Source organism: Salmo trutta, chromosome 12 (assembly GCF_901001165.1).
Source record: "Salmo trutta chromosome 12, fSalTru1.1, whole genome shotgun sequence".
NCBI lineage: Eukaryota > Metazoa > Chordata > Actinopteri > Salmoniformes > Salmonidae > Salmo > Salmo trutta.
Genome location: NC_042968.1, coordinates 96,707,570 through 96,733,514, shown reverse-complemented (window position 1 = coordinate 96,733,514; position 25,945 = coordinate 96,707,570). Strand labels below are relative to the sequence as shown.

At 44.9% G+C, this 25,945-nt stretch overlaps 1 protein-coding gene across 1 annotated transcript in view; it reads right to left on the bottom strand.

The window, feature by feature from the left end:
• Positions 1–744: 744 nt before the first annotated feature.
• Positions 745–25,945, bottom strand: part of layna (layilin a) — a 35,553-nt gene continuing 10,352 nt past the window's right edge. Inside the window, exons 3-9 of the mRNA XM_029770429.1 lie at positions 25,535–25,832; positions 23,248–23,405; positions 21,066–21,104; positions 15,187–15,255; positions 14,997–15,093; positions 14,696–14,853; positions 745–1,521 (exon numbers count right to left, since the gene is read on the bottom strand). Coding sequence (XP_029626289.1) covers positions 944–1,521; positions 14,696–14,853; positions 14,997–15,093; positions 15,187–15,255; positions 21,066–21,104; positions 23,248–23,405; positions 25,535–25,832 — 1,397 coding nt within the window. The 3' untranslated portion in view covers positions 745–943. The remainder of the gene's footprint in view (positions 1,522–14,695; positions 14,854–14,996; positions 15,094–15,186; positions 15,256–21,065; positions 21,105–23,247; positions 23,406–25,534; positions 25,833–25,945) is intronic.

Genomic DNA, 25,945 nt, shown 5'->3' with positions numbered 1-25,945 from the left:
GGTCAGGCAGCAAGGGAAGAATGGGACAAGATCTGAACAGGAGGAGGACGAGACAGAAGAGGACAGGACCAGGCTTTGGTGTCTCAGGCACAGCTGGGGTCAAGGTTCATGACCTGACAGTGACCCCTCAGGGGAGGGCAGCATAACAGGGCCATGCACACACACAGACAGTCAGTCGCTGTCACTGTCAGTATCTGTCAGTATCTGTCAGTAGCTGTCAGTATCTGTCAGTATCTGTCAGTAGCTGTCAGTATCTGTCAGTAGTTGTCAGTAGCTGTCAGTAGTTGTCAGTATCTGTCAGTCGCTGTCAGTAGATGTCAGTAGCTGTCAGCAATTGTCAGTAGCTGTCAGTAGTTGTCAGTATCTGTCAGTAGCTGTCAGTCGTTGTCAGTAGCTGTCAGTAGTTGTCAGTATCTGTCAGTCGCTGTCAGTAGATGTCAGTAGCTGTCAGCAATTGTCAGTAGCTGTCAGTAGCTGTCAGTATCTGTCAGTAGCTGTCAGTCGTTGTCAGTCGTTGTCAGTAGCTGTCAGTGTCAGTATCTGTCAGTAGCTGTCAGTAGTTGTCAATGTCAGTAGCTGTCAGTAGTTGTCAGTAGTTGTCAGTAGCTGTCAGTATCTGTCAGTAGCTGTCAGTAGCTGTCAGTAGCTGTCAGTATTTGTCAGTATCTGTCAGTAGCTGTCAGTAGCTGTCAGTAGCTGTCAGTAGCTGTCAGTAGTTGTCAGTAGCTGTCAGTATCTGTCAGTAGTTGTCAGTAGCTGTCAGTGGCTGTCAGTAGTTGTCAATGTCAGTAGCTGTCAGTAGTTGTCAGTAGCTGTCAGTATCTGTCGGTATCTGTCAGTAGCTGTCAGTTGTTGTCAATGTCAGTATCTGTCAGTAGCTGTCAGTATCTGTCAGTATCTGTCAGTCGCTGTCACCGTCAATAGCGGTCAGTGTTAGTAGCTGTCAGTTGCTGTCACTGTCCAACCACTCTTTGTAGCACTTCCCACCCAGACTGCCCTCGTTGCCATAGTAACCCACAGTGGCCTCCTTCCCGTAGCAATCTACACTGGCATCGTTCCCATGATAACCCGGGTTTCTCTCATGCTGTTCAGGGTTACCATAGCGATCCAGGCTGGTTTGGTAAAGACTGTCTCTATAGTGACTAGTGTTGTACAGCTCACTGCTCTTCACCACGCGGCCATGAAGACCCAGTCTGTTGTTGTACGTCCCTCCGTTGCCATCACAACCCAGACTGTTATCGTACGTCTCTCCGTTGCCATGACAACCCAGACTGTTGTTATAAACCTCTCGGTTACCATGCCGACCCAGACTGTTGTTATAAACCTCTCCGTTGCCTTGCCGACCCAGACTGTTGTGGTAAATGTCTGGGTTGTCTTGGCGTCGCCCCAGACTGTGGTCGTAGAGTTCAGAGGTCAACAGGAAGTTGCTCTCTGTGCTGGCCAGCGTGACGAACCCACTCTCCGTGTCTCCGCGACCCCCCAGGTTGTCATAGTCACCAGGGGACATGTCGGGGGAGGAGCCTAGGAGAAAGAACACAGGCCGTTACTACGGAGAAACAACATGGGTAACTGCATACTAAGAGTTTGTCTGACAGTGGGAGGATCAACACCAGAGGGTGTGTCTCGCGAAGCCATAACTAAAATCACGTTGTTGTCACGCCTCCCTTTGAGGTCTGGGGAATTTTGTTTTAGCAAAATTACAATTTATTACATTTAAAAAGCGCTTTTCATTATACAATAGTTATCTCAAAGTGCAAAATAAATAAATAAAAAAAATGAATAAATAAAATAAATAAAATAGTTTAACAATCTAAACAAATATATGTAACCATATCATAAGAGCAACAATCAAAGTGTAGGAGAAAGGTTAGGCCACTTTAATAGATCAAAGTGTTGGAGGAAGGTTAGGCCACTTTAATATATCAAAGTGTAGGAGGAAGGTTAGGCCATCCGGTAGAGATGAGTCTTAAAGCCTGCTTTAATAGATCAAAGTGTAGGAGGAAGGTTAGGCCATCCGGTAGAGATGAGTCTTAAAGCCTGCTTTAATAGATCAAAGTGTAGGAGGAAGGTTAGGCCATCCGGTAGAGATGAGTCTTAAAGCCTGCTTTAATAGATCAAAGTGTAGGAGGAAGGTTAGGCCATCCGGTAGAGATGAGTCTTAAGGCCTGCTTTCATAGATCCAACAGTCTGAACAGCCCTGAGATTATCTAGGAGTTCCATAGGTGCGGTGCGTTGGAGGGAAAGGCATGGTCCCCCATTGTTTAGAGCCAGGTCCTGGGGGCATGGAGGAGCTTGGCTTGAACGTAGGGTAGGTGGAGGTTCGTTCATAGGGGGAGAGTAGGTCTGACAGGTAGGTGGGTCCGATGCCATTTAGGGATTTGTTGACAAGGTGGATAATTTCATAGTCAATTCTTTGAGGAACATGTAGTCGACGTAGATCAGCCAGGATGGGGGTGACGTGAGCTGACTTTTGTGGGGTTGGGATGGTGGAGAACAAGAGGAGGGGACTGATGGTGGAGAACAAAAGGAGGTGGGGACTGATGGTGGGGAACAGGAGGAGGGGACTGATGGTGGAGAACAAGAGGAGGGGACTGATGGTGGAGAAAAAAAGGAGGTGGGGACTGATGGTGGGGAACAGGAGGAAGGGACTGATGGTGGAGAACAAGAGGAGGGGACTGATGGTGGAGAACAAGAGCAGGGGACTGATGGTGGGGAACAAGAGGATGGGACTGATGGTGGAGAAAAAGAGGAGGGGACTGATGGTGGAGAACAAGAGGATGGGACTGATGGTGGAGAAAAAGAGGAGGGGACTGATGGTGGAGAACAAGAGGAGGGGACTGATGGTGGAGAACAAGAGGAGGGGACTGATGGTGGAGAACAAGAGGAGGGGACTGATGGTGGAGAACAAAAGGAGGTGGGGACTGATGGTGGAGAACAAAAGGAGGTGGGGACTGATGGTGGGGAACAGGAGGAGGGGAATGATGGTGGAGAACAAGAGGAGGGGACTGATGGTGGAGAACAAGAGGAGGGGACTGATGGTGGAGAACAAAAGGAAGGGAATGATGGTGGAGAACAAGAGGAGGGGACTGATGGTGGAGAACAAGAGGAGGGGACTGATGGTGGAGAACAAGAGGAGGGGACTGATGGTGGAGAACAAGAGGAGGGGACTGATGGTGGAGAACAAGAGGAGGGGACTGATGGTGGGGAACAAGAGGAGGGGAATGATGGTGGAGAACAAGAGGAGGTGACTGATGGTGGAGAAAAAGCGGAGGGGACTGATGGTGGAGAACAAGAGGAGGAGACTGATGGTGGAGAACAAGAGGAGGGGACTGATGGTGGGGAACAAGAGGAGGGGACTGATGGTGGAGAACAAGAGGAGGGGACTGATGGTGGAGAACAAGAGGAGGGGACTGATGGTGGGGAACAAGAGGAGGGGACTGATGGTGGAGAACAAGAGGAGGGGACTGATGGTGGAGAACAAGAGGAGGGGACTGATGGTGGAGAACAAGAGGAGGGGACTGATGGTGGAGAACAAGAGGAGGGACTGATGGTGGAGAACAAGAGGAAGAAACTGATGGTGGGGAACAAGAGGAGGGACTGATGGTGGGGAACAAGAGGAGGGGACTGATGGTGGAGAACAAAAGGAGGTGGGGACTGATGGTGGGGAACAAGAGGAGGGGACTGATGGTGGAGAACAAGAGGAGGGGACTGATGGTGGAGAACAAGAGGAGGGGACTGATGGTGGAGAACAAGAGGAGGGGATTGATGGTGGAGAACAAGAGGAGGGGATTGATGGTGGAGGGGACTGATGGTGGAGAACAAAAGGAGGTGGGGACTGATGGTGGGGAACAAGAGGAGGGGACCGATGGTGGAGAACAAAAGGAGGGGACCAATGGTGGAGAACAAGAGGAGGGGACCGATGGTGGGGAACAAGAGGAGGGGACTGATGGTGGGGAACAAGAGGAGGGGACTGATGGTGGAGAACAAGAGGAGGGGACTGATGGTGGAGAACAAGAGGAGGGGACTGATGGTGGAGAACAGGTGGGGACCGATGGTGGAGAACAAGAGGAGGGGACTGATGGTGGAGAACAAGAGGAGGGGACTGATGGTGGGGAACAAGAGGAGGGGACTGATGGTGGAGAACAAGAGGAGGGGACTGATGGTGGAGAACAAGAGGAGGGGACTGATGGTGGAGAACAAGATGAGGGGACTGATGGTGGAGAACAAGAGGCGGAAACTGATGGTGGGGAACAAGAGGAGGGGACTGATGGTGGGGAACAAGAGGAGGGGATTGATGGTGGAGAAGAAGAGGAGGGGACTGATGGTGGAGAACAAAAGGAGGTGGGGACCGATGGTGGAGAACAAGAGGAGGGGACTGATGGTGGGGAACAAGAGGAGGGGACTGATGGTGGAGAACAAGAGGAAGGGACTGATGGTGGAGAACAAGAGGAGGGGACTGATGGTGAGGAACAAGAGGAGGGGACCGATGGTGGAGAACAAGAGGAGGGGACTGATGGTGGGGAACCGGAGGAGGGGACCGATGGTGGAGAACAAGAGCAGGGGACTGATGGTGGAGAACAAGAGGAAGGGACTGATGGTGGAGAGCAAGAGGAGGGGACTGATGGTGGGGAACAAGAGGAGGGGCTGATGGTGGGGAACAAGAGGAGGGGACTGATGGTGGGGAACAAGAGGAGGGGACTGATGGTGGAGAACAAGAGGAGGGGACTGATGGTGGAGAACAAGAGGAGGGGACTGATGGTGGAGAACAAGAGGAGGGGACTGATGGTGGAGAACAAGAGGAGGGGACTGATGGTGGGGAACAAGAGGAGGGGACTGATGGTGGAGAACAAGGTCCTAGGATTTACTCAGTTGTTGTCGATCATAGCAGAGTAGAAGGTGGTCTTTATAGGCCAGTAGGTGGTCTTTATAGGCCAGTAGATGGTCTTTACAGGCCAGTAGGTGGTCTTTATAGGCCAGTAGGTGGTCTTTACAGGCCAGTAGGTGGTCTTTACAGGCCAGTAGTTGGTATTTACAGGCCAGTAGGTGGTATTTACAGGCCAGTAGGTGGTCTTTATAGGCCAGTAGGTGGTCTTTATAGGCCAGTAGGTGGTCTTTACAGGCCAGTAGGTGGACAGTTAGGCCAGTAGGTGGTATTTACAGGCCAGTAGGTGGACTTTATAGACTAGTAGGTGATCTGTTCAGGCCAGTAGGTGGTCTTTACAGGCCAGTAGATGGTCTTTATAGGCCAGTAGGTGGTCTGTGCAGGCCAGTAGAGGGTCTTTACAGGCCAGTAGGTGATCTGTTCAGGCCAGTAGGTGGTCTTTACAGGCCAGTAGGTGGTCTTTATAGGCCAGTAGGTGGTCTTTGCAGGCCAGTAGGTGGTCTTTGCAGGCCAGTAGGTGGTCTTTGCAAGCCAGTAGGTGGTCTGTACAGGCCAGTAGGTGGTCTTTACAGGCCAGTAGTTGGTCTTTACAGGCCAGTAGGTGGTCTTTACAAGCCACTAGGTGGTCTTTATAGGCCAGTAGGTGGTCTTTACAGGCCAGTAGGTGGTCTTTACAGGCCAGTAGGTGGTCTTTACAGGCCAGCAGGTGATCTTTACAGGCCAGTAGGTGGTCTTTACTACCACAACGGTTCGCCCACTGTCGAATGTCAACTTAAACGCCAATTCAATAGGTTTCCTATAGAGGATTGACAGTAATTTTAAAACATATTCCTATTCAAGTCAATGTTCTCTCTCTCTGGACCTCTACCCATCTTTGTGGTGCCATTTTGAAAGTTAAAATGTACTAAAATGGAATACAATTTAATCAGCCAAACATGACACCCACCCTGTATTCAAGAGCACATCTCAACTGATGGCGGCACGTAACAACCGTAGCCTTCCCTGTGGCTCAGTTGGTAGAGCATGGTGTTTGCAACGCCAGCATGGTGTGTGCAACGCCAGGGTTGTGGGTTCGATTCCCACGGGGGGCCAGTACAAAAAAAAATGCATGAAATGAAAATGAAATGTATGCATTCACTACTGTAAGTCGCTCTGGATAAGAGCGTCTGCTAAATGACTAAACTGTAACTGTAAACTGTCTTTACAGGCCAGTAGGTGGACAGTTAGGCCAGTAGGTGGTCTTTATAGGCCAGTAGGTGGTCTTTACAGGCCAGTAGGTGGTCTTTACAGGCCAGTAGGTGGTCTTTACAGGCCAGTAGGTGATCTTTACAGGCCAGTAGGTGGTCTTTACAGGCCAGTAGGTGGACAGTTAGGCCAGTACTTCTCCACAGATGCTCTAAACATTTCTAAAAACCAGTTTTTGCTTTGTCGTTATGGGGTATTGTGATGTCATTATGGGGTATTGTGATGTCACTATGGAGTATTGTGTGTAGATTGATGAGCGTGAAAAAAAAAAAAAAATTTAATCCATTATAGAATAAGTCTGTAACGTAACAAAATGTGGAAAAAGTCAAGGGGTCTGAATACTTTCCAAATCCCCCGTAATCCATAGATGACTGGCATTCATTGCTAGTCAACCCATGAGTTTAACAGTCAAATTGCCAGGGTTAGAGGTTCCAAAACCCTTCTATGGCCTGTATGTCTATTGATACAACACAACAATCTGTTCCACAGATGAAGGAAGGATACGAGTGGGGAAAAGGGTGTTTGTGCATTAATAAGCACAGCAAAGACGGCATTAACGATAAGTCATAAATTAAAAGGCAGCACTTCTAAAAGCATATTTTACAACATAGCCTGCTGAATTTGCAATATGTCTTTTCTTTCACGCAATATCCACCATCGTGTTATGGATGAAGCCTGACCTGGAATGTGAGGCTAACTGAAGCTGGTTAGCTTCATAAAAGCCTGAGCAGATCTAGCTTGCTTCGTAGTACACCACTATGGAATTCGCTGAACAAAACCTCATCAAAATATGTCAGTGTATGTTGATGGTGTGTACAGAGCATACTGTACTTCTGGATAAACACAAGTCACATTTTCCTCCAGGTTTTCTTCTTGTTGAAATCATTTTTGCAATTGATTGTTTGCTATTTCATTTACAATTGATTGTTTTAAGTGTTTTTTTCACGCGCATTTTTCTTGATTACTAACCTTTTGTTTTTGAGTAGCTAATCAAGTACTGGCCATTCTGATCTAGTACTTTCTGGCCATTCTGATCTAGTACTTACTGGCCATTCTGATCTAGTACTTACTGGCCATTCTGATCTAGTACTTACTGGCCATTCTGATCTAGTACTTTCAAACCTTTTGTTGAAATCGGTTAAGAAATTGGACTTTCCTACCTTTAACAAAGTATAGTATAGTGTGTTTTCTTTTGAATACCTGCATTGAATACCTGCATTGAATACCTGCATTGAATACCTGCATTGAATACCTGCATTGAATACCTGCATTGAATGCCTGCATTGAATACCTGCATTGAAGACCTGCATTGAAGACCTGCATTGAATACCTGCATTGAAGACCTGCATTGAAGCGTTTCACCTATGATGTCCTGGAGGACTACAAAATACCACAAAGTACAGGAATGGGGGACACTCGCAACCTACAACTGGAGGATTCCTTCATAGTTGGAGCAACCTACAACTGGAGGATTCCTTCATGGTTGGAGCAACCTACAACTGGAGGATTCCTTCATGGTTTCAAGAGGATTAAACCCTTAGCAAGGAGCTAAAAAAAAACTCTTCCTAGAGCTGGCCGCCCGGCCAAACTGAGAAATCAGGGGAGAAGAGCCTTGGTCAGCGAGGTGACCAAGAAACCAATCACGGTAGAGTGGCCAGACGGAAGCCACTCCTCAGTAAAAGGAACATGAGAGCCAGCTTGGAGTTTGCCAAAAGGCACCTAAAGACTCTCCGGCCATGAAAAAGAAGATTATCTGGTCTGATGAAACCAAGATTGAACGCGTCATGTCTGGAGGAAATCTTGGAACATCCCTTCGGTGAAGCATGGTGATGGAAGCATCATGCAGTGGGGATGTTTATCAGCGGCAGGGATTGGGAGACTAGTCAGGATTGAGGGAAAGATGATCGAAGCAAAGCACAGAGAGATCCTTGATGAAAACCTGCTTCAGAGCGCTCAGGACCTGACTGGGGCGAAGGTTCACCTTCCGACAGGACAACAACCCTAAGCACACAGCCAAGACAATGCAGGAGTGGCTTTGGGACAAGTCTCTGAATGTCCTTGAGTGGCCCAGCCAGAGCCCAGACTTGAATCCGATCTAACATCTCTGGAGAGACCTGAAAATAGCTGTGCAGCAACAATCCCATCCAACCTGACAGAGCTTGAAACGATCTGCAGAGAAGAATGGGAGTAACTCCCCAAATACAGGTGTGCCAAGCTTGTAGCATCACACCCATAACTCGAGGCTGTAATTACTGACAAAGGTGCTTCAACAAAGTACTGAGTAAAGGGTCTTCTAGGCAGAGTTGCAAAGAAAAAGCCATATCTCAGACTGGCCAATAAAAATAAAAGATTAAGATGGGCAAAAGAACACAAACACTGGACAGAGGAACTCTGCCTAGAAGGCCAGCATCCCAGAGTCACCTCTTCACTGTTGACGTTGAGACTGGTGTTTTGTGGGTACTATTTAACAAAGCTGCCAGTTGACGACTTGTGAGGCGTCTGTTTCTCAAACTAGACACTAATGTACTTGTCCTCTTGCTCAGTTGTGCACCAGGGCCTCCCACTCCTCTTTCTATTCTGGTTAGAGCCAGTTTGCACTTTTATGTGAAGAGAGTAGTACACAGCGTTGTACGAGATCTTCAGTTTCTTGGCAATTTCTCGCATGGAATAGCCTTCATTTCTCAGAACAAGAATAGAATGATGAGTTTCAGAAGAAAGTAATTTGTTTCTGGACATTTTGAGCCTGTAATCAAACCCACAAATGCTGATGCTCCAGATTATTATTATTTTTTTCATTTATTTAACTAGGCAAGTCAGTTAAGAACAAACTCTTATTTTCAATGATGGCCTAGGAACAGTGGGTTAACTGCCTTGTTCAGGGACAGAATGACAGATTTTAAACTTGTCAGCTCGGGGATTCAATCTTGCAACCTTTCGGTTACTAGTCCAATGCTCTAACCACTAGGCTACCTGCTGACCCAGATACTGAACAAGTCTAAAGTGGGCCAGTTTTATTGCTTCTTTAATCAGAACAACAGTTTTCAGCTGTGATAACATAATTGCAAAAGGGTTTTCTAATGATCAATTAGCCTTTTAAAATGATAAACTTGGATTAGCTAACACAACGTGCCATTGGAACACAGAAGTGATGGTTGCTGATAATGGGCCTTTGTACTCCTATGTAGATATTCCATTAAAATTTGCCGTTTCCAGCTACAATAGTCATTTACAACACTAACAACGTCTACACTGTATTTCTGATCAATTTGATGTTATTTTAATGGACAGAAAATTTGCTTTTCTTTCAAAAACATGGACATTTCTAAGTAACCCCAAACTCAGAAGTTTACAGGTGACTGAATTCAAACCAATTGCCTCCATCAGGTAAAGCAGTGCCTGTTTCTTAACTCACGTTATTGGACGCACACAATGTAAAGAAAAGGGTGAATGTTGCTGGAGGAGTTGACCTAACAACAGGTGAAAAGGTGGTTACCTGCCAGCCATTTTAACTACCAGGGACACTAGCAGTTCTTAAGGGGCCAGTACACCATTTTGGCCTCTGCTGAGGTTACCTTTTTTTTCAAGGGGATTAAGTTGTTGTTGTTTTATTAAGGGCAGTTGCTCTGATGTCATTCACTCTAGAACTCTCCTGCACATTTCACAAATTATACTGCACACATCAAATCAAAGTAATCACGATTTAAAACTATTTCAGATGCAACAAAATAACTTGTGGTAAATGTTTGATTTCACCAATTTTGTACATTCTGTCATATAGAGAACATGTTTCTGTCTTTGAGGTTACAGTGCATTTGGACCTCTTGACTTTTTCCACATTTTGTTACGTTACAGTCCTTATTGTTTTAATAATTTGCAACTATTTCTAAAAATCTGTTATCGTTCTGTCATTATGGGGTATTGTGATGTCATTATGGGGTATTGTGATGTCATTATGGGGTATTGTGATGTCATTATGGGGTATTGTGATGTCATTATGGGGTATTGTGTGTAGATTGATGAGGAGTAAAAAAATGATTTAATCAATTTTATAATAAGGCTGTAACTTTACAAAATGTGGAACATTTCAAGTGGTCCGAATACTTTCTGAATGCACTGTAAATAAATAAAAATGATTAGTAAGTGCATATTAAGTACCAAATAAAGTAACAGGGTGGTGATTTCATCTTAAATCAGCCATAAATACCATCATGACAGGAGGAATTTAAGCTTATTGTGTGCAACAGGGTGTGGCAATTGAATTCAAGCTTCACCCCAAAAAATGTCTTGCTAAAATATTTCTAGCCTATCTATTTATGCGTACCCCGGGTGACTTTATGTTCGACCCGCTCAGTTTTCTAGCACAAAACACCAGAGAAATGAGTAGAAACAGCTTTTACACTTTGATGATTATTAGATGATCAATTTTGCTTTTGAAAAAAAATAATTGAAAGGAAGTTTCACCATATTAAAACGAGAGTTCACGTAACAGGGTTGACTTTAAAATGAGGGACATAAATTAATAAACTAATCACATTAAATAAATAATAACCGTCAGAAATGACATGGTCAAAGCAGCTAAATTACTGGTGACGGTGAAACTTGGAGAAATGTTTAGAATGAGTGGGGTGAAATCTTCCTAGAAGTGAAACGTGGTTGACAGAGGGACATGTAAAAATTATGAATTTTGTCACTTTAGCACAATTATTATTATTATTATTATAATTACAATTATTATAATAATAATAATTATTATTATTATAATTGTTATTATTATTATTACAATTATACTTATCAGCAATATAATTACTATTATAATTATAATTATTATTATAATTACTATTATTATTATTATTATTATTATAATAAATATTATTATTATTATAATTACTATTATTATTATTATTATTACTACTACAATCCACTTCATCACATGCCTTTTAACCATTTTTTCCTTAACAAAAAAGTTTGACGCAAACTTGGCTCAAACTTACGGTTAAAAAACACTATCAATTACAAGTCAACCACTTTAGCAGTGTGTCCCTCCTAGAAGTGATGAGGACAGCAACAGCCTAGGTAACTGCTGTTTGACACATCTTTTTTTTTTTACAATGTATGATACATTTTCTTGTCTTTTTTCCATTAAGCACATAGATGTATGTGAAATAGATAAACCATTTTTAAAATGTGTTTTATTTTGTGCCTCGACCCAATCCTGTCTTGGAGCTCTACGGTCAATTCCTTCGACCTCATGTTTAATCAAGTTGTAGAAACATCTCAAGGATGATTCATGGAAACAGGAGGCACCGGAGCTTAATTTAGAGTCTCATAGCAAAGGGTCTGAATTATGTAAATAAGGTATGTTTTTTATTTTGTGTGTAGATTGATGAGGAAAAATTAATTCTAAAATAAGGCTGTAACGTAACATAATGTGGAAAAGGGAAGGGGTCTGAATACTTTCCGAATGCATTGCAAATGCCTGGAATATTTCAATTTTAGAGACCGGTTAAAGTTATGTATAGTAACACTAGGTGTAAAATGTTCAATATAGGCTACTTCTCAGAAAGTATTAAACTGTCAAGAGGAGTAAAACAAGGTTGTCCACTATCGGCATATATATTTATTACAGCCATCGAAATGTTAGCTATTATTTTTTTATTTAACTAGGCAAGTCAGTTAAGAACAAATTCTTATTTACAATGATGGCCTACCCCGGCCAAACCCTAACCTGGACAACGCTGGGCCAATTGTGCGCCGCCCTATGGGACCCCCAATCACTGCCGGTTGTAACACAGCCTGAAATTGAACCAGGGTCTGTAGTGATGCCTCTAGCACTGAGATGCAGTGCCTTAGACCACTGCGCCATTCAGGAGCCCAAATCAGATCCAACAATTATATCAAGGGCCCATAAATCCAGGGCTTAAAAACCAAAGGTGTCATTGTACGCTGATGATTCATGTTTTCTTTTAAATCCACAATTTGAATCTCTCCACAGCCTCATAGAGGATCTAGATAATCTTTCTATTCTCTCTGGATTAAAACCAAATTATGATAAATGTACTATATTACGTATTGGATCACAAAAAAATACAACTTTTACATTACCGTGTAGTTTGCCAATAAAATGGTTTGACGGAGATGTGGACATACTCTGTATTCACATCCCGAAAGAAAGAAATGATCTCACCACAATACATTTTAATAGAAAAATAGCAAAAATAGATAAGATCTTGCTACCATGGAAAAGAAAAGTACCTCTATCTGTGGAAAAATCACTCTTTAGTCATATCCCAGTTTACCTATTTGCTTATGGCCTTGTCTACACCTAGCGACTTGTTTTTTAAATTATATGAGCAAAAAAGATTCAATTTTATTTGGAACGGCAAGCCAGACAAAATTAAACGCTCAATTTTGAAACAAAACGTCTGAACTCTGTGATTGCCAACAAGGGTTTTGCCACCAAGTACTAAGTCATGTTTTGCAGTGGGGGTCAAATACTTATTTCCCTCATTAAAATGCAAATCAATTTATAACATTTTTGACATGCGTTTTTTCTGGATTTGTTTGTTGTTATTCTGTCTCTCACTGTTCAAATAAACCTACCATTAAAATTATAGATTGATAATTTCTTTGTCAATGGGCAAACGTACAAAATCAGCAGGGAATCAAATACTTTTTCCCCCCACTGTATGTAGCTTGCTTTTGGTAAACAGTTCAGGAATGGTTGAAATTTGCAAATAGCACTGCTGGGTGATTTAAAAAAAAATCATAGTCAATCAATCAATAATATAATAAAACTCTTAGCAAAAATGTTTATCTTTCATTTACAATCTGTAGAAACAGAATAGAAAGCACAGTTAAACTATACAGTGCATTAGTAAAGTATTCAGACCCCTTCACTTTTTCCACATTTTGTTAAGTTACAGCCTTATCCTAAAATGTATTAAATAGTTTTTTTCCCTGATCAATCTACACACAATACCTCATAATGACAAAGCAAAAACAAATTTTGGGAAATGTATATTCGAATCAGCAATCGTTTCCAATAACCGAGCCGACAAGGTGAAAAATCTGTCTGTGGTCTTGAGTAAGGCACTTAAACACTTAATTTTCTCCCGGGGCACCGTACTACTATAGCTGACCCTGTACAACACCACATTACACTGACCCTGTACAACACCACATTACACTGACCCTGTACAACACCACATTACACCACAACTGCTCCTAAACACAAGTAAAACTAAATGCATGCTCTTCAACCGATCGCTGCCTGCACCTGCCCGCCCGTCCAGCATAACTTCTCTGGACGGTTCTAACTTAGAATTTGTGGACAACTACAAATACCTAGGTGTCTGGTTAGACTGTAAACTCTCCTTCCAGACTCACATCAATCATCTCCAATCCAAAGTGAAATCTAGAATTGGCTTCCTATTTCGCAACAAAGCATCCTTCACTCATGCTGCCAAACATACCCTCGTAAAACTGACCATCCTACCAATCCTCGACTTCGGCGATGTCATTTACAAAATAGCCTCCAATACCCTACTCAACAAGCTGGATGCAGTCTATCACAGTGCCATCCGTTTTGTCACCAAAGCCCCATATACTACCCACCACTGCGACCTGTACGCTCTCGTTGGCTGGCCTTCGCTTCATAATCGTCGCCAAACACATTGGCTCCAGGTCATCTACAAGACCCTGCTAGGTAAAGTCCCCCCTTATCTCCGCTCACTGGTCACCATAGCAGCACCCACCTGTAGCACGCGCTCCAGCAGGTATATCTCTCTGGTCACCCCTAAAGCCAACTCCTCCTTTGGTCGTCTCTCCTTCCAGTTCTCTGCTGCCAATGACTGGAACGAACTACAAAAATCTTTGAAACTAGAAACACTTATCTCCCTCACTAGCTTTAAGCACCAGCTGTCAGAGCAGCTCACAGATCACTGCACCTGTACATAGCCCATCTATAATTTAGCCCAATCTACTACCTCTTCCCCTACTGTATTTATTTATTTTATTTATTTTGCTCCTTTGCACCATATTATTTATATTTTAACTTTGAACTTTCTTCAAACTACAAATCTACCTTTCCAGTGTTTTTCTTGCTATACTTTATTTACTTTGCCACCATGGCATTTTTTTGCCTTTACCTCCCTTATCTCACATCATTTGCTCACATTGTATATAGTCTTATTTTTTTCTACTGCATCATTGATTGTATGTTGTTCTACTCCATGTGTAACTCTGTGTCGTTGTATGTTGTCGAACTGCTTTGCTTTATCTTGGCCAGGTCGCAATTGTAAATGAGAACTTGTTCTGAACTTGCCTACCTGGTTAAATAAAGGTGAAATAAATAAATAAATAAATAAATAAAAACACTGACCCTGTACAACAACACATTACACTGACCCTGAACAACACCACATTACACTGACCCTGTACAACACCACATTACACTGACCCTGTACAACACCACATTACACTGACCCTATACAACAACAACACATTACACTGACCCTATACAACAACACTACATTACACTGCACCAGTGACAATAAAACATATTTTCACCTAAGAAGGAAGTGTTCTTGGTGTGGGGGCGTGTTCCAGCCAGGTCGGCCTCCTGCTGGGAACGAATCACGTTGTAGACGTCAGGCGGCTGGGCGGAGCTTTGACAGGACCCCGGTTCGCTAGGACACACCTCTGTCTGCTGCTCACGCTGCTTCCTCCTACACACAGAGACAAACTATGAGCTTCTGCAATAGCTATATAGACAGTCACTAAATCAATCAATGCATTATTCTCAGTCTGGTAGTATGAACGCTATCCATTCTACCAGTCTATCTCATGCTAGTTAGTACTCGCTCCTCACCGTCGAGCCAGCAGCTTGAAGCAGAAGACCACAGTTGCTATTAGTAACACCATCAACAACGGAATGGCGGGCAGGACTATGTAAACCATGTTCAGAGCTGAAAACAGACACACACACAGTTCAGAGACATGCACACAAAAAAAACACACATGGTAAGAGGTCGAGGGTAATAGGGTAGAGGTCAGGGTACCTGGGGTCTGTCTCTTCTCTTCAGTGTCAAAGGTCGTGGGCAGGGGTGACAGAGACAGGGGAGGAGCCTCTGTAGACAGGAATATTCATGTTCATTAATTTAGTTATATCTATCTATACTCATTGTAATTTAGTTATATCTATCTATACTCATACAGTTGAAGTCGGAAGTTTACATACACCTTAGCCAAATACATTTAAACTCAGTTTTTCACAATACCTGACATTTAATCCTAGTTCAAATTCCCTGTCTTAGATCAGTTAGGATCAACACTTTATTTTAAGGATGTGAAATGTCAGAATAATAGTAGAGAGAATGATTTATTTCAGCTTTTATTTCTTTCATCACATTTCCAGTGGGTGAGAAGTTTACATACACTGAATTAGTATTCGGTAGCATTGCCTTTAAATTGTTTAACTTGGGTCAAACGTTTCTGGTAGCCCCATTCCTCCTAACAGAGCTGGTGTAACGGAGTCAGGTTTGTAGGCCTTACTCGCACACACTTTTTCAGTTCTGCCCACAAATCTTCTATGGGATTGAGGTCAGGGCTTTGTGATTGCCACTCCAATACCTTGACTTTGTTGTCCTTAAGCCATTTTGCCACAACTTTGGAAGTATGCTTGGGGTCATTGTCCATTTGGAAGACCCATTTGTGACCAAGCTTTAACTTCCTGACTGATGTCTTGAGATGTTGCTTCAATATATCCACATAATTTTCCTCCTCATGATGCCATCTATTTTATGAAGTGCACCAGTCCCTCCTGCAGCAAAGCACCCCCACAACATGATGCTGCCACCCCCGTGCTTCATGGTTGGGATGGTGTTCTTCGGCTTGCAAGCCTCCCCTTTTTCCTCCAAACATAATGATGGTTGGTTTTGGAGCAGTGGCTTCTTCCTTGCTGAGCAGCCTTTCAGGTTATGTCGATATAGGACTCGTTTTACTGTGGATATAGATACTTTTGTACCTGTTTCCTACAGAATCTTCACAAGGTCCTTTGCTGTTGTTCTGGGATTGATTTGCATTTTTCGCACCAAAGTACGTTCATCTCTAGGAGACAGAACGCGTCTCCTTCCTGAGCGGTATGACAGCTGCGTGGTCCCATGGTGTTTATACTTGTGTACTATTGTTTGTACAGATGAATGTGGTACCTTCAGGCGTTTGGAAATTGCTCCCAAGGATGAACCAGACTTGTGGAAGTCTACAATTGTTTTTCTGAGGTCTTGGCTGATTTCTTCAGATTTTCCCATGATGTCAAGCAAAGAGGCACTGAGTTTGAAGGTAGGCCTTGAAATACATCCACAGGTACACCTCCAATTGACTCAAATGATGTCAATTAGCCTATCAGAAGTTTCTAAAGCCATGACATCATTTTCTGGAATTGTACAAGCTGTTTAAAGGCACAGTCAACTTAGTGTATGTAAACTTGTAAACTTCTCACCATTGTGATACAGTGAATTATAAGTGAAATAATCTGTCTGTAAACAATTTTTGGAAAAATTACTTGTGTCATGCACAAAGTAGATATCCTAACCGACTTGCCAAAACTATAGTTTGTTAACAAGAAATTTGTGGAGTGGTTAAAAAAGAGTTTTAATGACTCCAACCTAAGTGTATGAAAACTTCCGACTTCAACAGTATATACATAGTCATTTAGTTATATCTATCTATCTATGCTTATATATACACACACTACCGTTCAATAGTTTGGGGTCACTTAGAAATGTTTTGTTTTTTAAAGATTTTTGGTCCATGAAATTAACTTCAAATTGACCAGAACAGTGTACATTGTTAATGACTATTGTAGCTGGAAACGGCAGATTTTTTAAAAATTAGCAATTTTTTTCTGGTGTCAGTCTTGTGTCATCGCTGCAACTCCCGTACGGACTCGGGAGAGGTGAAGGTCGAGAGTCCTCCGAAACACAACCCAACCAAGCCGCACTGCTTCTTGACACAATGCCTACTTAACCCGGAAGCCAGCCGCACCCAATGTGTTGGAGGAAACACCTGGCAACCTGGTCAGCGTGCACTGCGCCCGGCCCGCCACAGGAGTCACTAGTGCACGATGGGACAAGGACATCCCTGCCGGCCAAACCCTCCCCTAACCTGGACAGCGCTGGGCCAATTGTGCGCCGCCCCATGAGTCTCCTGGTCACAGCCAGCTGCGACAGAGCCTGGACTCAAACCCAGAATCTCTTGTGGCACAGCTAGCACTGCGATGACCACTGCGCCACTAGGGAGGCCCCGAAATGACAGATTTTATGCTTACACAGCGGGTGTATACCAAGAGAGGAATAAATACACAACGAGTAACAATAACGTGGCTATATATACAGATGGAGTACCAAGTCGACGTGCAGGGGTATGAGGGAATTGAGGTATGTACAGTACCGTTCAAAAGTTTGGTGTCACTTAGAAGTTTCCTTGTTTTTGAAATAAAAAAAACTCAAATTGATCAGAAATACAGTGTAGACATTGTTATTGTTGTAAATGACTATTGTAGCTGGAAACGGCTGATTTTTTAAAATGGAATATCTACATAGGCGTACAGAGGCCCATTATCAGCAACCATCACTCCTGTGTTCCAGCGGTACAGAGGCAGATACAAATACTCAACTAGTCTAAAGGCCAGTTTTATTGCTTCTTTAATCATCACAACAGTTTTCAGCTGTGCTAACATAATTGCAAAAGGGTTTTCTAATGATAAATTAGACTTTTAAAATGATAAACTAGGATTAGCTAACACAACGTAAAAAAAACCCAAAACATTTAAAAGGTGAATGAAAATGTGTGGAATGTGTGGAACACAGGAGTGATGGTTGCTGATAATGGGCCTCTGTACGCCTATGTAGATATTCCATAAAAAATCTGTCGTTTCCAGCTACAATAGTCATTTACAACAATAACAATGTCTACACTGTATTTCTGATCAATTTGATGTTATTTTATCTATATATATATATATATATATATATATAGATAAAATAATATATATATATATACACACACACACTGAGTGGACAAATCATTATGAACACCTGCTCTTTCCATGACAGACTGACCAGGTGAATCCAGGTGAAAGCTATGATTCCTTATTGATGTCACTTGTTAAATCCAGTTCAATCAGTGTAGATGAAGGGGAGGAGACAGGTTAAAGAAGGATTTTTAAGCCTTGAGACAACTGAGACATGGATTGTGTATGTGTGCCATTCAGAGGGTCTTCGGGCAAGACAAAATATTTAAGTGCCTTTGAACGGGGTGTGGTGAGGTGCAACTCAATATTAGGAAGGTGTTCCTAATATTGTGTACAGTGCTTTGTACACTGTATGTATATATAGACATACACTATATATACAAAAGTATGTGGACACCTTTTCAAATTAGTGGATTCGGCTATTTCAGCCACACCCGTTGCTGACAGGTGTATAAAATCAAGCACACAGCCATGCAATCTCCATAGAGAAACATTGGTAGTAGAATGGCCCGTACTGAAAAGCTCAGTGACTTTCAACGTGGCACCGTCATAGGATACCACCTTTCTACCAAGTCAGTTCGTCAAATTTCTGCCCTGCTTGAGCTGCTCCCGGTCAACTATAAGAGCTGTTATTGTGAAGTGGAAACGTCTAGGAACAACAACGGCTCAGCTGCAAAGTGGTAGACCACACAAGTTCACAGAACGGGACAGCCGAGTGCTGAAGTGCATAGCGTATAAAAAAAACATCTGTCCTCGGTTGCAACACTCACTACCGAGTTCCAAACTGCTTCTGGAAGCAACAGCAGCACAAGAACTGTTCGTCTGGAACTTCATGAATTCGGTTTCCAAGCCTAAGATCACCATGTGCAATGCCAAGCATCGGCTGGAGTGGTGTAAAGCTCGCCGCCATTGGACTCTGGAGAAGTGGAAACGTGTTCTCTAGAGTGATGAATCACGCTTCACAATCTGGTTGTCCAGCGGACGAGTCTGGGTTTGGCGGATGCCAAGGGAACGCTACCTGCCCCAATGTATAGTGCCAACTGTAAAGTTTGGTGGAGGAGGAATAATGGTCTGGGGCTGTTTTTCATGGTTCTGGCCCCTTAGTTCCAGTGAAGGGAAATCTGAACGCTACAGCATACAGTGACATTCTAGACGATTCTGTGCTTACAACTTTGTGGCAACAGTTTCCTGTTTCAGCATGACAATGCTCCCGTGAACAAAGCAAGGTCCATACAGAAATTGGTTGTCAAGATCGGTGTGGAAGAACTTCATTGGCCTGCACAGAGCCCTGACCTCAGGTGAATAATGTATATTCAATAGGAGTTTGGACGTTAATTTAGTTACTGAGCTTGTTTTGGCTAATTTCACACGGCTACAGATGGAAGAAGCAATCTGTTTCCCTTCCGTTTGGAAGAAGCAATCTGTTTCCCTTCCATTTGGAAGAAGCAATCTGTTTCCCTTCCGTTTGGAAGAAGCGATCTGTTTTCTAAAAGTGCAGCAGTAATGACTTCATTCACAGCTTTGCAAACGGAGGCAGTTGGTTCGGTGAAGAAGGAGACGTGAGGCAGAGACACTACGTGGCCAAAAGTATATGTGGACACCCCTTCAAATTAGTGAATTCTATTTCAGCCACACTCATTGCTGACAGGTGTATAAAATCGAGCACCTAGCAATGCAATCTCCATAGACAAACGTCTGTAAAATGGCCCGTACTGAAGAGTTCATTGACTTTCAACGTGGCACCGTCATAGGATGCCACCTTTCCAACAAGTCAGTTCATCAAATGTCTGCCCTGCTAGAGTTTCTCCCGGTGAACTGTAAGAGCTGTTATTGTGAAGTGGAAACGTCTAGGAGCAACAACGGCTCAGCCACAAGGTGGTAGGCCACACAAGTTCACAGAATGAGCACAATAACTGTTGGTTGAGAGCTTCATGAAATGGGTTTCCATGGCCGAGCAGCCGCACACAAGCCTAAGATCACCTTGCACAATGCCAAGCGTCAGCTGGAGTGGAGTAAAACTCGCCGCCATTGGACTCTGGGGCAGTGGAAACGCGTTCTCTATAGTGATAAATCACGCTTCACCATCTGGTAGTCCAACAGATTAATCTGGGTTTAGCAGATGCCAGTATAACGCTACCTGCCCGAATGCGTAGTGCCAACTGTAAAGTTTGGTGGAGGAGGAATGGTCTGGGGCTGTTTTTCATGTTTCGGGCTAAGCCCCTTAGTTTCAGTAAAGGGAAATATTAATTCTACAGCATACAATGACATTCTAGACGACTTTGTGGCAACAGTTTCCTGTTTCAGCATGACAATGCCCCTGTGCACAAAGCGAGATCCATACAGAAATGGTTTGTCAAGATCGGTGTGAAAGAACTTGACTGGCCTGCACAGAGCCCTGACCTCAACCCCATAGAACACCTTTGGGATGAATTGGAACGTCGACTGTGATCCTGGCCTAATCACCCAACATCAGTGCCCGACCTCACTAATACTCTTGTGGCTGAATGGAAGTAAGTCCCGACAGCAATGTTCCAACATCTGTGGAAAGCCTTCCCAGAAGAGTGGAGGCTGTTATAGCAGCAATGTTCCAACATCTAGTGGAAAGCCTTCCCAGAAGAGTGGAGGCTGTTATAGCAGCAATGTTCCAACATCTAGTGGAAAGCCTTCCCAGAAGAGAGGAGGCTGTTATAGCAGCAATGTTCCAACATCTAGTGGAAAGCCTTCCCAGAAGGCAGGAGGCTGTTATAGCAGCAAAGGGGGGGACCAACTCCATATTAATACTCATGATTTTGGAATGAGATGTTCAACGAGCAGGTGTCCACATACTTTTGGTAATGTAGTGTACCTATTAATATTCAGACCTCATTAATACCATGAATATTCGGACCCTTTAAGTAGTGTTGTTACCTGGGTGTGCAGTGTTGGGGGAGGGTTCAGGAGCCTTCTCTGGAACACAACATAATCAATCAGTTATAAAGCCCTACAGAAACCCAGCCTAAAACCCCAAACAGCAAGCAGTGCAGATGTAGAAGCACGGTGGCTAGGAAAAACTACTTAGAAAGGAAGGAACCTAGGAAGAAACCAAGAGAGGACCGGGGCTCTGAGGGGTGGCAAGTCCTCTACTGGCTGTACTGGCTACACCAGAGAAACCAGGCTCTGAGGGGTGACCAGTCCTCTACTGGCTGTACTGGGTAGACCAGAGGAACCAGGCTCTGAGGGGTGACCAGTCCTCTACTGGCTGTACTGGGTAGACCAGAGGAACCAGGCTCTGAGGGGTGACCAGTCCTCTACTGGCTGTACTGGGTAGACCAGAGGAACCAGGCTCTGAGGGGTGACCAGTCCTCTACTGGCTGTACTGGGTAGAGAGGAACCAGGCTCTGAGGGGTGGCAAGTCCTCTACTGGCTGTACTGGCTACACCAGAGAAACCAGGCTCTGAGGGGTGACCAGTCCTCTACTGGCTGTACTGGGTAGACCAGAGGAACCAGGCTCTGAGGGGTGACCAGTCCTCTACTGGCTGTACTGGGTAGACCAGAGGAACCAGGCTCTGAGGGGTGACCAGTCCTCTACTGGCTGTACTGGGTAGAGAGGAACCAGGCTCTGAGGGGTGACCAGTCCTCTACTGGCTGTACTGGCTACACCAGAGAAACCAGGCTCTGAGGGGTGACCAGTCCTCTACTGGCTGTACTGGGTAGACCAGAGGAACCAGGCTCTGAGGGGTGACCAGTCCTCTACTGGCTGTACTGGGTAGACCAGAGAAACCAGGCTCTGAGGGGTGACCAGTCCTCTACTGGCTGTACTGGGTAGAGAGGAACCAGGCTCTGAGGGGTGGCCAGTCTTCTACTGGCTGTACTGGGTAGACCAGAGGAACCAGCCTCTGAGGGGTGACCAGTCCTCTACTGGCTGTACTGGGTAGACCAGAGAAACCAGGCTCTGAGGGGTGACCAGTCCTCTACTGGCTGTACTGGGTAGAGAGGAACCAGGCTCTGAGGGGTGGCCAGTCTTCTACTGGCTGTACTGGGTAGACCAGAGGAACCAGCCTCTGAGGGGTGACCAGTCCTCTACTGGCTGTACTGGGTAGAGAGGAACCAGGCTCTGAGGGGTGACCAGTCCTCTACTGGCTGTACTGGGTAGACCAGAGGAACCAGCCTCTGAGGGGTGACCAGTCCTCTACTGGCTGTACTGGGTAGACCAGAGGAACCAGCCTCTGAGGGGTGAGCAGTCCTCTACTGGCTGTACTGGGTAGAGAGGAACCAGGCTCTGAGGGGTGACCAGTCCTCTACTGGCTGTACTGGGTAGACCAGAGAAACCAGGCTCTGAGGGGTGACCAGTCCTCTACTGGCTGTACTGGGTAGACCAGAGGAACCAGGCTCTGAGGGGTGACCAGTCCTCTACTGGCTGTAGTGGGTAGAGAGGAACCAGGCTCTGAGGGATGACCAGTCCTCTACTGGCTGTACTGGGTAGACTAGAGAAACCAGGCTCTGAGGGGTGACCAGTCCTCTACTGGCTGTACTGGGTAGAGAGGAACCAGGCTCTGAGGGGTGACCAGTCCTCTACTGGCTGTACTGGGTAGACCAGAGGAACCAGGCTCTGAGGGGTGACCAGTCCTCTACTGGCTGTACTGGGTAGAGAGGAACCAGGCTCTGAGGGGTGGCCAGTCCTCTTCTGGCTGTACTGGGTAGACCAGAGGAACCAGGCTCTGAGGGGTGGCCAGTCCTCTACTGGCTGTACTGGGTAGACCAGAGGAACCAGGCTATGAGGGGTGACCAGTCCTCTACTGGCTGTACTGGGTAGAGAGGAACCAGGCTCTGAGGGGTGACCAGTCCTCTTCTGGCTGTACTGGTTAGACCAGAGGAACCAGCCTCTGAGGGGTGACCAGTCCTCTACTGGCTGTACTGGGTAGACCAGAGGAACCAGGCTCTGAGGGGTGACCAGTCCTCTACTGGCTGTACTGGGTAGACCAGAGGAACCAGGCTCTGAGGGGTGACCAGTCCTCTACTAGCTGTACTGGGTAGAGAGGAACCAGGCTCTGAGGGGTGACTGTTGTGTACTATCATCTGTGTGCGTGCGTGCGTGCGCGTGTGTGTGTACCTGCAGTGTACTTGCAGATGAAATTGTTCTTGGTGTCACAGTTATCATCGTTCCATTGGAACATGTAGAGTCCTCCGAGGCCTGGAGGTGCGGACGGCTGGTGGTACATCACCACACACACCTCATATCCACAGGACGGCTCGTCCAGGTGCCAGTTCCTAACACACACACACACACACACACACACACACACACACACACAGGAACACACAGTAACACACACAGTAACACACACAGTAACACACACAGTAACAAACAGTAACACACAGTAACACACAGTAAGACACAGTAACACACACAGTAACACACAGTAAGACACACAGTAACACACTGTAACACACTGTAACACACAGTAACACACACAGTAACACACAGTAAGACACACAGTAACACACAGTAACACACACAGTAACACACAGTAACACACACAGTAACACACAGTAACACACACAGTAACACACAGTAACACACACTGTAAGACACACAGTAACACACAGTAAGACACACAGTAACACACAGTAACACACAGTAACACACACAGTAACACACAGTAACACATAGTAAGACACAGTAACACACACAGTAACGCACACTGTAACACACACAGTAACACACACAGTAACACACAGTAAGACACACAGTAAGACACACAGTAACACACAGTAAGACACACAGTAACACACACAGTAACACACAGTAACACACAGTAACACACAGTAAGACACACAGTAACACACAGTAACACACACAGTAACACACAGTAACACACACAAAGGTAAAGTTACACACCGCTATCTATTATTATATGAACTATTGCATGTAAGCAGAAGGAGGCGTGGCTAATAGCCGACCCAGACGATGGAGGCGTGGCTAATAGCCGACCCAGACGATGGAGGCGTGGCTAATAGCCGACCCAGACGATGGAGGCGTGGCTAATAGCCGACCCAGACGATGGAGGCGTGGCTAATAGCAGACTCACCTGAAGGAAGTGAAGTTTAATTGTATTTTTTATTTTTATTTAACCGTATTTAACGAGGCAAGTCAGTTAAGAACAAATTCTTATTTACAATGACGGCCTACCAAAATGCAAAAGGCCTCCTGCAGGGACGGGGCTGGGATAAAAAATCTAAATGTAGGACAAAACACACATCACGACAAGAGAGACACCACAACACTACATAAAGAGAGACCTAATACAACAACATAACATGGTAGCAACACATGACAACACAGCATGGTAGCAACACATGACAACACAGCATGGTAGCAACACATGACAACACAGCATGGTAGCAACACATGACAACACAGCATGGTAGCAACACATGACAACACGGCATGGTAGTAACACATGACAACACAGCATGGTAGCAACACATGACAACACGGCATGGTAGTAACACATGACAACACAGCATGGTAGCAACACATGACAACACGGCATGGTAGCAGCACAACATGACAACAACATGGTAGCATAACAACATGGTAGCAACACAACGTTGTAGCAACACAACATGACAGCAACATGGTAGCAACACAACATGACAGCAACATGGTAGCAACACAACATGGTAGAAGAACAACATGGTAGAAACACAACATGACAACAACATGGTAGCAACACAACATGGTAGCAACACAACATGACAACAACATGGTAGCAACACAACATGGTAGCAACACAACATGACAACAACATGACAACAACATGGTAGAAACACAACATGACAACAACATGGTAGCAACACAACATGACAACAACATGGTAGAAACACAACATGGTAGCAACACAACATGACAACATGGTAGAAACACAACATGACAACAACATGGTAGCAACACAACATAACAACAACATGGTAGCAACACAACATGACAACAACATGGTAGCAACACAACATGACAACAACATGGTAGAAACACAACATGGTAGAAACACAACATGGTAGCAACACAACATGGTAGCAACACAACATGACAACATGGTAGAAACACAACATGGTAGCAGAACAACATGATTGAGTCTTTGAATGAAGAGATGGAGATAAAACTGTCCAGTTTGAGTGTTTGTTGCAGCTCATTCCAGTCGCTAGCTGCAGCAAACTGAAAAGAGGAGCGACCCAGGGATGTGTGTGCTTGGGGGGCTTAAAGCAGACCCACCTGAAGGAGGCGTGGCTTAAAGCAGACCCACCTGAAGGGGGCGTGGCTTAAAGCAGACCCACCTGAGGGAGGCGTGGCTTAAAGCAGACCCACCTGAAGGGGGCGTGGCTTAAAGCAGACCTACCTGAAGGAGGCGGGGCTCCCGTCGGTCCAGTAGTACTGTGAGGGACAGTCGTCGACGTTTTCCGTGTCACCATGGTTACGACGTAGGCCAATCCAGAAGTCTCCGTCGGAGGGACGGAGCTCCCTGACTAGCTGCTCTATGATTCGCTGTTCGGCCGGTGACTCAACGCTCAGCAGCTCCCCTCCGTCACGGCGACACGCTAGCTTCGCCTCCAGGAAGCTGAGCCGCCGTCCAGGGTCAGAAAAATAGGCCAGCTTATAGCAGGGCCGGGCCCGGTCCACCCTACACACACGCTGGCCTACACACGCACACACACACACACTGTTATTTATAGTGTAAATTTCTCCATCGATGTACGTAGCATTAGCTAAACTGGGCCAGCCATTTTTTATTCATACTGGTTAATAAACA